This window comes from Salvelinus namaycush, chromosome 24 (genome assembly GCF_016432855.1).
Source record: "Salvelinus namaycush isolate Seneca chromosome 24, SaNama_1.0, whole genome shotgun sequence".
NCBI lineage: Eukaryota > Metazoa > Chordata > Actinopteri > Salmoniformes > Salmonidae > Salvelinus > Salvelinus namaycush.
In genome coordinates, this window is record NC_052330.1 from 12,691,308 (window position 1) to 12,706,039 (window position 14,732).

Consider the following 14,732-nt stretch of genomic DNA (forward strand, 5'->3'; position numbering starts at 1 on the left):
CGGCCCACTAGGGAGTCCAATCCAGCCCGCGGGTGGTTTGAGTAAAAATGTAAAACATTTAACTGAAACAAACTCAATATACTTCAAAATGACTAAACCAACTGGAAACTGTTTAGGAATGATAATGGACCTACATACATACCGTTTCTTGACTGTCCAGCTCGCTAATAATCACAAGACAGCCAGGGAGCATCCACAATTCCAGAAATGATTGACAGAGGACTATGTATTGCAAATATTGACGACATGGAAATACAACCAATTTTTAGTGCGGCCCTCCGGACCTCTTTGAAGACTGAATGCAGCCCCCCGGGGCAAAAAGAGTTGGACACCCCTGTACTATGCCCTATGCTGACATTTTAAAAACATTCCAAATGACAACACGTTATGATAGATTCGGATCAAGAAATCTTTAAGATTTGAATGTCTATTTCAGACTCTAATGTCCACAACGTAACATCCATAAGGGTTGTTTTTCCTCTCTAAAGTAATAATAGAAATGACAATATTCATTTGATTGTTTTTGTGTCCAGCCAAGCCTTTCCTTCGAAATGGCAATCCATGATTTGACCTAAAGCAGACTCAGACTTTTGCTAATATGTTCAGTCTCCCCAAAATGCTTGTCCATTTCAAGTAACATCCATAATACTTCTTATTTGCTTAATTTTTCTAACACGTGATTATTTATTTATTTATTTTTATATATAATTTTTTTATTCTTCTCCAAACCACAAAACATAAATAACAAAGAAAAACATACATGTCAATATTAACAAGTCCACTTTTTGGGGTATGCACTCCCTCCAATGGGTGCTATATTCACACAGCAAAAGTTAATTATATTTTCTTAATTTTGCATGCAAATCTAATGTCCATAACGCTGGAAATCGCCCATCTACTCACTGGCCACGTTGGGGCTGGAGCGGTGGTCGGCCCGGTTCTTCAGTAGTCTCTCCTCTCCGCTCAACTTCTTTGGTTCTGGGTAGGCCTGCCAGTCGGCCTGGGGGCTCTCTGGAGAGCCGTTCTGGACTGAGTTGTTGTACAGTTCAAAGCCTTCACTCTTTGGTCTCAGTTTACCGTTCTTATCACGCCCTCCTTGTAACGCTGAGAGGAAAAGGAGAAAGATCATTTTTATTTAACTAGGCAAGTCAGTTAAGAACAAATTCTTATTTACAATGACGGCCTAGGAACAGTGGGTTAACTGCCTTGTTCAGGGGCAGAACGACAGATTTTTACCTTGTCAGCTCGGGGATTCGATCTAGATTCCAGCAACCTTTCGGTTACTGGCCCAACTTGGCTACCTGCTGCCCCTTAATGAGCCAACCACAGCAGACAGTACATGTACAATGGACATTGTTAACTATCAGTCACATTCTCAGTACAAACACTACCAGCTAGCCAACGCCCCATAAACTACAACCGTCTCGCTCCAATACCACAGAAGTCTAGAGGCTGAATGTTGAAAACAAAACAAAGTGGACTTTTGCCTCTGACATTTCATGGAATCTGGAGCCCTAATGCCAACTGCTAAGTTTGGTCCAAACCCTCATTATCTACTTAGTCAAACCCCGGCTTTCCTCTGACTCCAGACCATTACTGGGGACAACAAGGAGGGACATTGTCTGCATCCGAAATGGCACCAAATTCCCTATATAGTGAATTACTTTTTTACCAGCGACCATAGTTAACAGCAGTGTCCCCGTTGTCCTAGCAGACCCTTACCTCTGGGCATCATAGGAGAAGGCTGGTTGAGGAGTGTGGCCAGGCCGTGGTAGATAGCACCCTGTTTGGCCACTTCCAGTGTTACCACAGAGCCTGTCCTCGTCATCAACTCTGCAGCCCTGAGAAGAGATATTAATGGGATTCAGAATACATTGGACTGGGGAGATGATTGAACGCAACAGAACAAATCAAATATGCCGAAGTTATAGTTTTTCATCGTGGCAGTACCAAGGACTGATGTTTATGAGACTTCCATTGGCAGACCAGGCGTTCACATAACTGTATCAGGAATGGCATTCTCCATATGCAATCGCATTTAGAAGAAGTTCATTTCCCAACAGTTTTCGACTGTCTGTTTGGTGCTCAAACCTTGTGGTTAGTCATTGGCAGAAACACACACACTAACTTCTCAAAGCCATCAATAAATCCAAGATTTGGACCAGATTCTGTCGTCAGTTTAAGAGCAGATATAAAAGTGTAATGAGCCGTATGCTTTTAAATCAACGTGGCAATTAGATTTTAAACGTCCATCTTTTTCCCTACGAGAATAGACGACAATGTTATAGATTGAGCACTGAGCCTCAACTGTTTTGGCATTTGGAATCCAAAAGAACATGCCCAAAAGGTTTGTGCGTGTTTGTCTGAAAGGATATAAGTTATGGTGGGTGCTTATATTTATCCTATGTACAAGTATGTATTACACTCATGTATGAAATGGAAATGTGTTTTTTGCATATCCCAACACTCCCCGAGACACCCTCAGAGAGTGGGGTAACGATCAGGGTCAGCCATTACCAAGCAATTAGGGTTAAGTGCCTTGCTCAAGGGCACAGACAGAGTTTCCCCCTTGTCGGCTCGGTGATTCGAACTAGCGACCTTTCAGTTACTGGGCCAAAGCTCTAACCCAACGCTCTAACTAATCTGAGAGAGGTGTGAACCAAGGATAAACTATTCATTACTACTAGACCCAACATAAACAGAGTGGAGGTCATTGTAAGTCAGTGCACTGTAGATAAAGTCTCTGCTTGTTCTACGCGATTGAGCTAATTTACTTTATGGTGTGACTGCTGCTACTGAAAGAACTCTTTGTATCAAATTGGCCTTGATGTTCTAGTATCAGTTTCATCTTGGTTTCTCCACTCTTCAGCGCTTTATAAGAATAACAGCAGGACATTACGTGTCCTATTCCACTCCTAAACCCAGGTTGTTCTGTACACAAGGTCCAATTGGTGTTGTGTTGGGGAGTGACCCGGGGCGAGGCGGGTCAGGGAAGTTTGAGGCATTACCTCTCCTGTGAGAGGCCCACCAGGCTGCGGCCATCCACACTCAGCAGCTGGTCCCCTGCAGCCAGACGACCGTCCTAAACACACAAAAACAAATGTAACACACACACAGAGGAGAGAGAGGGAAGGAGAGAGAAGTCATATTATAGCAACATTGTGACTCAATCTAGATGAGGTCATTCTGTATGGAGTTGGCATGATCTAAAACCCTCACCACTTCAGCCGCACCTCCCTTTACAACAGACTTGATGTAGATCCCGAGCTTGTCCTGTCCAGCACCCTTGAGAAAGACAGACAGAAGGGAACATCACTTTACAAGCCAGACAGTCCGAACACGTGGCCCATAGTGTTCTGTTGTGACAAATGCTACTGTGGAGCGGATGCTGATCAGCTGACCTGGTAGAACATTGTTGACAATAAACAGAGACCATTTAGTGTTAACGTAGCAGCACAATTCCTCAATAAATCACACAGCTACTGTAGCACTGTGTGGAGGCATCTGTCTGCAGTGAACTGCCAACTAAATGAAACTATTCATCTGGAGTCTAGAGACCCTGAGCAGGACAATTTATATTAAATCGACAAAAACAAACATGGTACTAATTTTGAGGCTACATGAGACGAGGCCAAAGGTGGCTTGACATGATCCATGCCATCTGCTGTTCTGACTAGCCCCTTCAACCAGTTCAGGTTCCCTTTAAGCGTCACCACATTTAAAACACAGGAAAACTACAAGGGGATTCCCCAAATCCCTCTGCCCAAACTAAAATAAATCACTTCATACCGGTTACAACCGGTTAACCTAAATAATTTCACTAGCATCCAACTGAAATACAATCCTAGAGTAGTGTGGAAGAACTCCTGCGAGTCAGTGTTTTATGAGAGTGGACTAAAAATGTATCTGCCATGATGAAAAAGGTATTTTCCCATGGCTGAGCTCTCCAAAGGTAACTACCCAATATGGCATGCCCAGACAGGCAAGATTCCAGTTAGCAGGTAATAGCCAGCTTTTGTCCATACATTTTTTATTTTTTTATTTTTAAAGCTGATAAAATTGCCATCGGCCAATTGTCCGGGAAAATAACAAAAAATCCCATTGCGTAATAATGCCTTTTAGCCTATTCCTTGATGGAAACACCAGTCGATGACAATACATTTGACTGTTCAAGCTTATTGGCCTATAGGTTAATTTGCATAATTTTGTGGAATTAAATTGGCGCGTCTACAGTATATTCGTTATGTATCTTATTTATCACGCGTACAGCATACAGATACAGAGCCATTGAATTGAAAATCTGTCAGACTCGGAAAGGTCAAATCAAATCTCGGAAAGGTCAAATGACGTCAGTGATCTTCAGGTCGGAGCTCTAGAAAGAGGCCCAAGTTGGAATTCCAAGTTGGATGACCATTAAAAATATTTTTTGTCCCAGTCAAAGCTAGTTTTTCCCCCCCAGTACCTAGTTGTCTTGAACGCACTGAAGTCTGAGATTTAGAGTTCCCAGTTTTGAACGCGGCATCAAAAACTGCAAAATGAAGGCAGGCTTCATCAGCGCGTCACACACACCACTTAGCAATGAGTTGGAGGCCGTATTCATTTTGATAACTGTTTTCCCGTTAATTGCATTACTGAATGTACATTTGTGCGTAGCCTACTGCCTTGTGCGCATTGCTACGCTTATGTGAATAAATAATAGTTGATCAACATTTTAAGCTAAACGTTGTGATCGGTTGCATCAGGCTAGGCCTATTGGCTGGATAAATGTGGGATCTATCGTCCAACAACTGTCCCAGAGTCTGTTTGGAATAGACTATTTCTTTCGACAAGCTGACCAATAGAATAGGTAGCCTAAACTTTACTACTATAGTAGAATGACATAAACTAGTGATTTTGCTCTTTGTTATTCGAATTGTTAGCAGAGGAAAAAGTACATCTGGACAGTTAACATATTTAAGTGCAGGTTCAAAGTGCACATCAGAATTTGGTAAAAGGACCGCACGTTGTTGCATCCGCGAAACGCATGTTCTGTTAATATGAATGACCATATTCTAAATGTGATTCCTGTCATTCTGAGCACGGTGGGTGGACTCCCTAATCAGGTTGTGCCCAATGCATATGGGTCTGGTAAATGTATCAAATGTCCAGTAAATGAAAAAGGTTGTCGGTCAAATGTCCAGAGTCAAATTTTCCTAAAGGAAATCCTGGGCCAGAGCCAGCTGTAATATTTGGGGAAGATCAGGTAAAGATCACATTGAGCTGCCTGGAACAGTACTGTCTTGTTCTCAAAATAACACGAGGGCCCTGTTCACATGGATCTACAGCCCAATAATACCAGACAATTGTAGAAAGAGCTTTCACCTGTACAAACACAGCAGGCTAGATAATAGATACAGGCGGTGCTCTAACTCAAGAACCCCACCGAAAACAATTGCTCCTTACGAACTTTGTGTAACACAATTCAACAACATGCTTGTCTGAAGGAACCTACGCAACAGAAATCAAATGAGCTCGACAGAGAACTTGCCAACCAGCCACTATGAGTGTGTGTTGTTGAGAACAATGTTAGTCTGAAGTAAAACATTAACTCCTTCATTCAATTCAAGGGAACCAGCACCAGAGAGACAACAGCCAGACCAGGGAGGGAGATCACAGCACTGCTCTCCTCCATGGTCAACAACACATTCCTCTAGAAGGTGCAGCAGATAGCTACCGCCACACAGCACAGCCTGCCTGGTGGTCCTGCTCTTCCATAGCACCAGTTCCACACTACCTTATTACTTCCTCCCCTATTCAAGTGTAGTGACTCACAATAAGACCCTCGACATTAGAGACTGCAGTAGTAACACCTCGACGCTGGTCAACATAAAGGATGTGTGGTGGGCCCTAGTGACCCCTAACAGAGAGAGTAGCAGGGGATTGTGGGTAGAGATGAACTTCAGCTGGAGGTGCTAACAATACACATGTCAAACACGAGAACCGGAATTGGGGGGTTTGACCAGGAAAAGCCACCCATGTGTGGGCCCATTGGCCATCTCACACGAAGGCTGCTGTGGATGCGACACGCTGTTGTTTTAAGTCTGATGTGTGGTGGTCAGCTGAGAAAGGCTGGCGGTCGACACTAAAGCTTGGGGAGAGGTTTAGACAGCCGCCTGCTGTCTGAACATCTGTTTATTCCTCAAAGCGTTTGATGGGCGTTGTGAAGAGCTGCCAAAACAACCACTGAAATGTAAACCAGAGAGGATTCGACTGTCACACTCCTTACATTGATGCCTTATTTGGATGCTAACGCGAAGAATGTAAAGACAGAGGATCTGAAGAGTAGAGAGAGAAAGAGGGAGCGAGATCTGTGGTTAAGGAAGCCTAGCACAGTATTCAGCCACAGTAGCGGTGAGGAAACGCAGAAACAGAATCTGCCTGAGAAAGCCTGGCTATTTACACCACAATAGACCATCAGAAGCACCCATCCAGCCCTCCACTACCCACACCCCCAACAGTTGTCTAGGTCTTAATTGAAAGGAAAAAACAAAAACCAGCAGACACTAGGCCCTCCATGGAATGAGTTTGACACCCCTGCAATAAGAGATACCTTCAGATAGACTAAATACGTCAATCTGTTCAGTCTGGCACTGTGGTGGAAGTCGTTCATCTGGCGTAGGTGTGTGTGTTTGATTATGAACAGTGCAGACACTGGAGCTGTAGTATGGACTCCTCCTAGAGGGATGTCACCTGAGCCCGGAGGGGGACATTCCAGAGGGCCACCCGTCCTCCCGGGGGACCCAATGGTCCCGCTCACACATAAGAGGGGGTCCCCTTACACAGGTCAGGACTACTGGCCCTCTGCCAGGCTGATACAGATTCATGTTTATTGTCCTACAAGAAGAAAATCTTACTACAGCTCACATTTGGATGGGGGCAGGAGACTGGGTGTAGTGAGAGAACCAGGGTGCCAGTCATAAGTTACTGCCACAGGGGACAAACAAACCTAGGAATGCGCACGTGTGTGTGTGTGTGTGTGAATGCGTGTGTCTGAATACTTTTGGCGACCCCACCTCATTTCCCCATGATCCCACCGCTGTTCTAGATTAAGGCCTTTACATCAAGGAGTGATGTGAGGAAAATGGGAGTTCTAACCGACAGAGAGAGAGAGACAGAGACATTTCAAATGGCTATATTGAAACTGTTTAATATGATCCTGAGCGTAGGTTATTTCCCTGACATCTGGAATCAAGGATTTATAGCCCCAGTCTTTAAGAACGGAGATACATTTGACCCTAACAATTACAGAGGCATGTGTATGAACAGTAACCCGGGGAAGGTTTTCTGTAGCATTATAAATGTAAGAGTTCTAAACTTCCTTAATAAGCACAACATTTACACCCCCACTTTAATGAGGCAGTGAATGAACAGAAAGAAAGCATGCAGGGCATTCTATGCCATTAAAAAAAATGTTACAATTTAATTAAAATGTGTCATTGAACCAATTGCACTTTATGGCAGATAGGTGTGGGGTCCACTTGCAAAACAAGATTTCAACCAATGGGACAAACACCCCATTGAAACCCTGCATGCAGAGTTCTGTAAGATTCTCCTACATGTCCAGAGGAAGACTACAAACAATGCATGCAAGGCAGAATTAGGCCAATATCCACTAATAATAATAATATAAAAAGAGCAATTTTGGAAGTTTTGGAAACATCTAAAATACCGTGACACCCACTCATATCATTACCACGCCCTGCAATGCCAAGAGCTGAGCAAAGAAAAGAGTTCGCTCATCCAGCTGGTCCTGAGTTCACAAACCTGTTTTACTAACACACTGAAGGCTAACATGCTGACCAAACCGGACACGCGTGTGCACGTTGATTTTGTTCACCCACACCAGAAGCAATCAGGACACGCAGGTTGAAATATCAAAACAAACTCTGAACCAATTATATTCATTTGGGGACAGGTCGAAAAGCAAGAAACATTTATGGCAATTTAGCTAGCTAGCTTGCTGTTGCTAGCTAATTTGTCCTGGGATATAAACATTGGGTTTATATCCCAGGCAAAACAAAACTACATGACTTATTGGGAAAAACAAGCACAAACAAAATGCAGTGCTATCTGGCCCGTATAGTGTAGCATGGCAAACTATTTGACCATGGTTACTAAACCTTGACAAAGTACAGGCTCAGTGAGCACAGCCTTGCCATTGAGAAGGTTAGACGCAGGAAAACCTGGCTCCCTGTAGAGGAAAGGCTCTGCAACCACTGCACCCCAGCTGAACCCGAGACAGAGCTATATTTCAAGACAAAATGTCAAAAATCTAAAACAATTACAGTGTTTCAAAGACCTCTCTGATGAGTATAGGCGCAGAGAGCTGTGGGGTTGGCAGACCATTACAACAAACCTGCACATGTCCTCTATGCAATTGTTCAATGTATGGTTATTTTGACCTTTGCTTATTGTTGTCCAGCTGACAATATTTAAGATTGTTAAAATTGTAAATCTCCAAAGTAAGCTTTGGCAATATGTACATTGTTACGTCATGCCAATAAAGCAAATTGAATTGAGCGAGAAGCATCAGGGCTCCCCTACCCCGCCTTTGCCTATCAGCCCGACAAAGTTCATAGGCTCAGCCTTGCAAAACATATGTAACAGAAGTCTATAAAGTCCATTAATAAAACGCCGCAGTGCTTTAAGAGCTCTAATTGCTACCGTTTTTAAGTACGAGGGTTGGCCAGTGTAGTAGAATGCTGGGTAGTATTTATACCTGCCTAAAGGTGGTATAATACCCATTCATCCAACATGTATCCCACCGCTCTCACTAAAAAACATCCTTCCTCCTTACCTAAAACACCTAAAGACCCTAACATTTATTTTAGTAAAGGAGAGGAAGTTTATGCACTGTAACATTATGGTAAGCACATGTGTAGCTAGCTACGATGCTGTTGTTAACTATCAGGTTGTCGGAGGGTGTTAGACGTGTCGAGTTGAAGTCACGCTACACGCCTCGCCCGATGCTGAGGGGAGTTGTGTGTGGAGTCAGAGCGTGGCACACATCACACCTGGGGATTGGAGCCAGACAGCTGGGGCTGCGAGAGCCTCAAAGGAGACTATTACAGAGTGCTATACAGCTCTAACACGTCTAGTCACGTCTCAGAGACTGTAGACAGCATGTTCAGAGGAGAGATCCAAGCTCTTTACAATTGAAATCCAATAGAAACGATGCAAGAAGATGACTGGCAAGCTGCAGTATTCCAAAGCGCCTAAATGCATTCCATCTATTTCAATGTTATGGTTGTGCTTGGAAAGAGCTCCACAATTTCGCACACTGCAAGAGCTATTTTAGACAGAAAATGTTGTCCTAAGTGTGTTGACTTGCACCACTAACAGCAGACCATATGGTAAACAGGGTGGGCAGGGGAAATGACCCCCTTACGTTGTAATAGCTGCTCAGTTCACCGGGTGTTATGATCTGAGGCTGAGCACATTTCCACTGTGATGGTAGGGACACAGTCCTAGCACAATCCAGACACATATCACATCTGTACACACACAGCAACATCACATTTAATGGATTTAGAAGCTTTGACATGCTACAAATAAATGTGCCTTATAACAAACATGGAGAGCCATTACAACAAGTTGATAAAATGTTTAACTTTTATCCACAACAGTTGACCACTTACATGAGGAGAAATGTGGACTCAGTTCAGATTGGTGCCCACTGTTCAAGGGGAAAGCAGTTCAGATGTACAGTACTGAATATACTTTACTCCAATCAGATGAATGTGTTGGCTGTAAGTCAAAACAGCTCTCCCGTCCCGCCCTGCCATGAGTGCCCTGTAACCCAGTTCTGCTCTATAGGAATTTGGAGCCAAGGCATCAGACTCGGCCACACAACTGGCCTTTTGCACTGAACCAGCAATCATACTATGTTTGTTTTTGTGTATATGTCAGAGTTCCCGTTAGGAAAATGTGGTGCCGGAAAATGCCAATAGCGGCGGGTCCAATAGGGAAGTAAATGGAAATAAATTTGCCAAAATGATATAATTACTCCTGTCTATACAAAAATAAAATACTTCACCAGAAAGCATGACTTAAGTCAAAAAGGAATCAAGGATCATTAGCTATTAAAAGAAAATTACTGAAATGTTTCAAATCATAAGCTCGTATGCCTATGCCCATTTGGGAGGCACGCCATTTGTGCAGTGCGCGTGGAAACAGGCCTAGCTGATTATTGAGTTGCAGCTGTCAGTGAAAAGCATCTGAAATATGTCTGAAGATAACGTGTCTTCAGTATAACTTCAAAACAATTGAGACAAGAAGAGGTGTGTGGCAAAGATACACTGTAGGAGAGCCTCTATCCAGAATGGTTCAACTGTCTTCCACAAATGTTTAATTGTGTGAATTGTTTGGCCTTTAATTAAAAATGTGTATCAATTTCCCATTTCATACGGTGCTTTCGGAAAGTATTCAGACCGCTTGACTTTTTCCACATTTTGTTACGTTACAGCCTTATTCTAAAATGGATCAAACTAAACATTTTCCTCATCAGTCTACACACAATACCACATAAGGACAAAGCGAGAAAAAAATGGTTACATTCATTTCTGTTAATGCATGTATTAGTCATCTACAGTTCTTCATTCTCGGAGTGGAAACGTTGTTTGCAGAGTTCACAACCTGCTACACTTGTGAGAAACTAGTTTTAATTTCATAACCATAAGAGAGTTGAACATTTTTTCCATTGTCTTTTGTTTGGAGTGCTCCATGTGAGCAATGAGCATGTTCCTGGTTTCTCGGTCCTGAAAATGTCGTGCACCAAAACAGTTCAACAAGGGATAGCATTTAGAATTGTTGCGCAATGAACGAGCTGATAAGAGCACAGAAACCAGCTGACGAGCTGCAGGGAGAAACCCCACTGAAAATAGGGGTTCCCTAATGCTGTATGCTGTGCGCGTGTGATAGCTGGGCTGGATAAATAAGATACATGATGACTAAACACAATTTAATTCCACTCAATTATGCTAATTAACCTATAGACCACAGGTGTCAAACTCATTCCACGGAGGGCCGAGTGTCTGCGGGTTTTCGCTCCTCCCTTGTACTTGATTGATGAATTAACATCACTAATTAGTTAGGAACTCCCCACACCTGGTTGTCTAGGGCTTTATTGAAAGGAAAAACCAAAAACCTGCAGACACTCGGCCCTCCGTGGAATGAGTTTGACACCCCTGCTATAGACCGATAAGGATGACGTCAAATGTATTTCCATCAATGAGTAAAAAATAAATAAAAAAAAAGTGGGATTTCCCCCTCAGTTATTTTGGCCGGCAACAGTTTTATTTAATCGGCATTTTTATTTACGTCAATTGCCGGATAACGGAAACCCTGGTGTATGTGTGTGTGTGTACATTCCTGCATATATCTCAAAGCCATACTATGGTCTGCAGTTTCCTGCCACGGGGGTTTAACACAGGAGACAATAGTTTGGTGGACTGGAGTCCTGAGGGAGTTTATAATATACACACACAAATCTCTGTCTCAAATCAATTTGTTCACAGCTCCAAGGTGGTCAATCTGACCTCCATACCGAGGTGGAAATAGCTCCATCAATACACTTCATTCTTAAAGGCGACGCAATCTGACTGAGACAGGAGGAGCAAGGAACTAGTAGCAGCACAATCACACGACTGAGACGTCTTATTTTTCCCTCGAGAAGAACGGTCTGTTTCCTTGGATCTGAGGTCAAGTGGGTCAGACAGTTCCATCATCAGAATGAGCTCTCAGCACACTGGGCCACCTCTGTGACAGACACTGCGTGACCCCATATTAAACACTTCACAGTTCGGCACCACACTAATCTGATAATCAACTAATAGCAGAGGGGAACGTCTTGACATGTGGCTGTGGTCTAAATGATTTCAGTGTGCTTCCCTCACTGTTGAGTCAGGCGCCTGTGTCTGTGCAGCGGAAGGGGGTGGGGGGCTTTGCCCTGCTTGCTTGGGTTAGTGGAGACCACACAGAGCTGTGTCTTCGCCCCTCTGTCTGGGGGTGTGTGGTGGTGATGGTTAGAGGCTGCAAGGTGCTTCGTGTGCTTTCTATTAAACAGGGTCTTAACAGACATGGTTCTGGGTCAGAACGGGATATTTTGTACAATCCATCTCTCGCTCATTCCTTCGATGCTATTCAAGTCTTTCATTTTGTCATTTAATAACATGCACCTCTCTGTCTGTCAGAAAGGATGTGTTTAGGTTGCAGGACACACACACAGCAGCTCTAATTAAGTCATTAAAAACAGTCGTTAACAAAGCGGCGGGAACAAGGCTAAAACCAAAACGTGCACCCAGGGGGGTGTCCCCAGGACCGAGTTTGGGAAACCTGCTGTACAGGAGGGAGACCACAGGGTTTGTATTCAACCAGCTAGCCATTGTAAAGCAGCTTCTAGCAGCTTCTACGGTTCCATCACTATTGTACCAGCATCTTCAAAACAAACAAAGACTAAAAACCAAGCTCTTGTCCTTGTGTTGAAGTTCTGGCCTGTGTGTGTGCATTGCAGCACCCCCTAACTGGGGAAACAGCTCGTAGAGACGATCGGTCTTAGGTCCCTTACATAGTGGGTCATATATCAACGTGAAGAACCGGTCCGCGCTGGACGTTTATTTACAGTCTCACACATTTTAAACGAGCAACTGTGAAAGATTGAACTCCCACTGAGAAGTCAACTTGAGCAAAAGACCACCAAGGTGTCAGATCTGGAAGGTCACAGCGAGTAGAACAGAAGCATATACTGGAGCTCCGTTTCCTGTGTCTTCACACCCTCCTCCTCCTCTCCTGCTGCGGTCCTGCCAACACCTCCACACATTCACACCATACAAGGCATGCTTAAAAACCTTGTTTCCAAGAGAAGTCAGCATAGAGACTTACCAACTTGGACTGGTCCTTCCTCCCGACCACAGAGAACCACATGGTGAAGATAGTTCCCACTCGGCTAGCGCCGGCTCGAGCTCAGGCAACAAGGGGCAGATCACAGCCCAGATGTACTCGCAGAGAACAAAACTAAACAGCTAACGAAGGAGGAGAGACTAGGTGTGGAGCAGTGAGTGAAAGATAGCTCTACATCCTACTGTTGGACCCATACGGCAAATATCAGCAGCTAGCCGGAGTAGGAATTACCATATCCAGACTGTTACGTAACCAGTCCACCAGCGCTAGCCCCTGCTACTCTGCAACAGTTTGGGTAAACTTTCAGAGCACTTCCCAGCTGTGTGTTCTGCACCAGGCAAATATATCATTACTCAGTTTTTTTCTCATTCCCTTGCTTCCCCAGTCTGCCTTGTGCCTTCCTTCCTCCCCTCCCATTTCCCTCTCCTTCCCTCCCGCCACTCTCCCCCCATCCGTCTTTCTTGTCTTGCACACCACCTCAGGTTGAAAATAGCAGTAAAAACACAGGGGATGTGGCCACCTCAAACTCCAGAACTTTGCTTTGAAAATAAACAGTTCACGAAGGCCCCCCCTTTCCCTCCTTTATTCAGCACCTCCTCTTCTTCCTCTCAGACACCCAGTCTTCTGGCAGCCCAGTAAGACCCCAGACACACTCACATTACCCACACAGACCAAACCGGGTCAGAACTGGGCTAAAACTGGGCCAGCTGCAGGTCAGTACCCAGGCCAACACCGCCTGAGTTCTATGTTAACTAACTAATTCACCACTGCAAATGATGACGCTTTAGTTAAAGAACCTATTACTGTAAGTCGTTAGCACAGTCGGACCAAAAGGTGAGGGAAACCACGGTGTGTGAAAACAACAGGTTCCCCCCTGCCTGCTCTGCTTCCTCCAACACTAGGACATGATGGTTAGGACCAGGGACGGCTGAAACTGTCAGTCGGGAGACAAATTTGCTTACTGCTGTTTTGACTTCCAATTTGAATATTTGCCATACAGACGGACAGAAAAACAAAGAGCGATCTGTTTCAGTAAAAAACATCCCTCAGAGTGCTGAGGTCAGACAGAACAGTCGAGCTAACTCTGCAGGTAGAGGATCCATGATAGTCGCTTCATCACACACACTATCAACAAAAAGCTGCCTGCTCTGCCGATATCTCTTCTGGCATCCCATCATTATCCAGAGTTAAAGCAGGATAATGTAAGGCTCTTACATCCATCCACATGGCTAGAAACAGCATGTTCCACTGGCATTGTTGTTGACCCGAAAATGAGGACACACCCCGAGGCAACAGCAGGCAGGCCTCTTGACAACGGCTGAGATAAGGGCTTATTTTTGATTATTTATTTGTTCACTAGGCAGTAAGTCTGCTCAAGCATGGACGTAATGTACAACAAATATAACTCAATGTTTCTGGCTTGTTTCTGTAGAGTCTGTTTCACATCACTCAGATAGCACTTCCCTTCCAGTCAGGAAGTCACAAACGTCTTCCAGGAGTACTAGTGTGTACCGACAAAAACCTTTCAGCCTAAATACTAAAGGACACGATTAAGAGATGTCTTACCTTGGCAGCCACAATGCTGAGGCCCATGCCATTGTGCTTCTTCAGGGTGACCGTCACAACTTCCGGTTCCTTCCGCATTTGCTGCAACGAGAAGAGACAGCAATTTTAGCTTAGGAAAAATCTATCAACTGGAGTAGCTGGAGTGCAGTTGGCATCAGCGGTGGGATCCGGTCAGCTGGTCAGTCAGGCTTCTAAAGGACTCTGAGCTGTCTCTCTGGGACGCTCCTCCG

General features: G+C 44.3%; 1 protein-coding gene across 11 annotated transcripts in view; it reads right to left on the bottom strand.

Moving 5' to 3' along the window:
- Positions 1 to 14,732, bottom strand: part of LOC120019714 (afadin-like) — a 120,369-nt gene that overhangs the window by 15,543 nt on the left and 90,094 nt on the right. For all 11 annotated transcript variants that reach the window (XM_038963125.1, XM_038963124.1, XM_038963126.1 and 8 more), the window contains 5 exons: positions 14,503 to 14,583; positions 3,220 to 3,285; positions 3,009 to 3,082; positions 1,723 to 1,841; positions 904 to 1,104 (listed from right to left, as the gene is read on the bottom strand). In XM_038963125.1, coding sequence (XP_038819053.1) covers positions 904 to 1,104; positions 1,723 to 1,841; positions 3,009 to 3,082; positions 3,220 to 3,285; positions 14,503 to 14,583 — 541 coding nt within the window. The remainder of the gene's footprint in view (positions 1 to 903; positions 1,105 to 1,722; positions 1,842 to 3,008; positions 3,083 to 3,219; positions 3,286 to 14,502; positions 14,584 to 14,732) is intronic.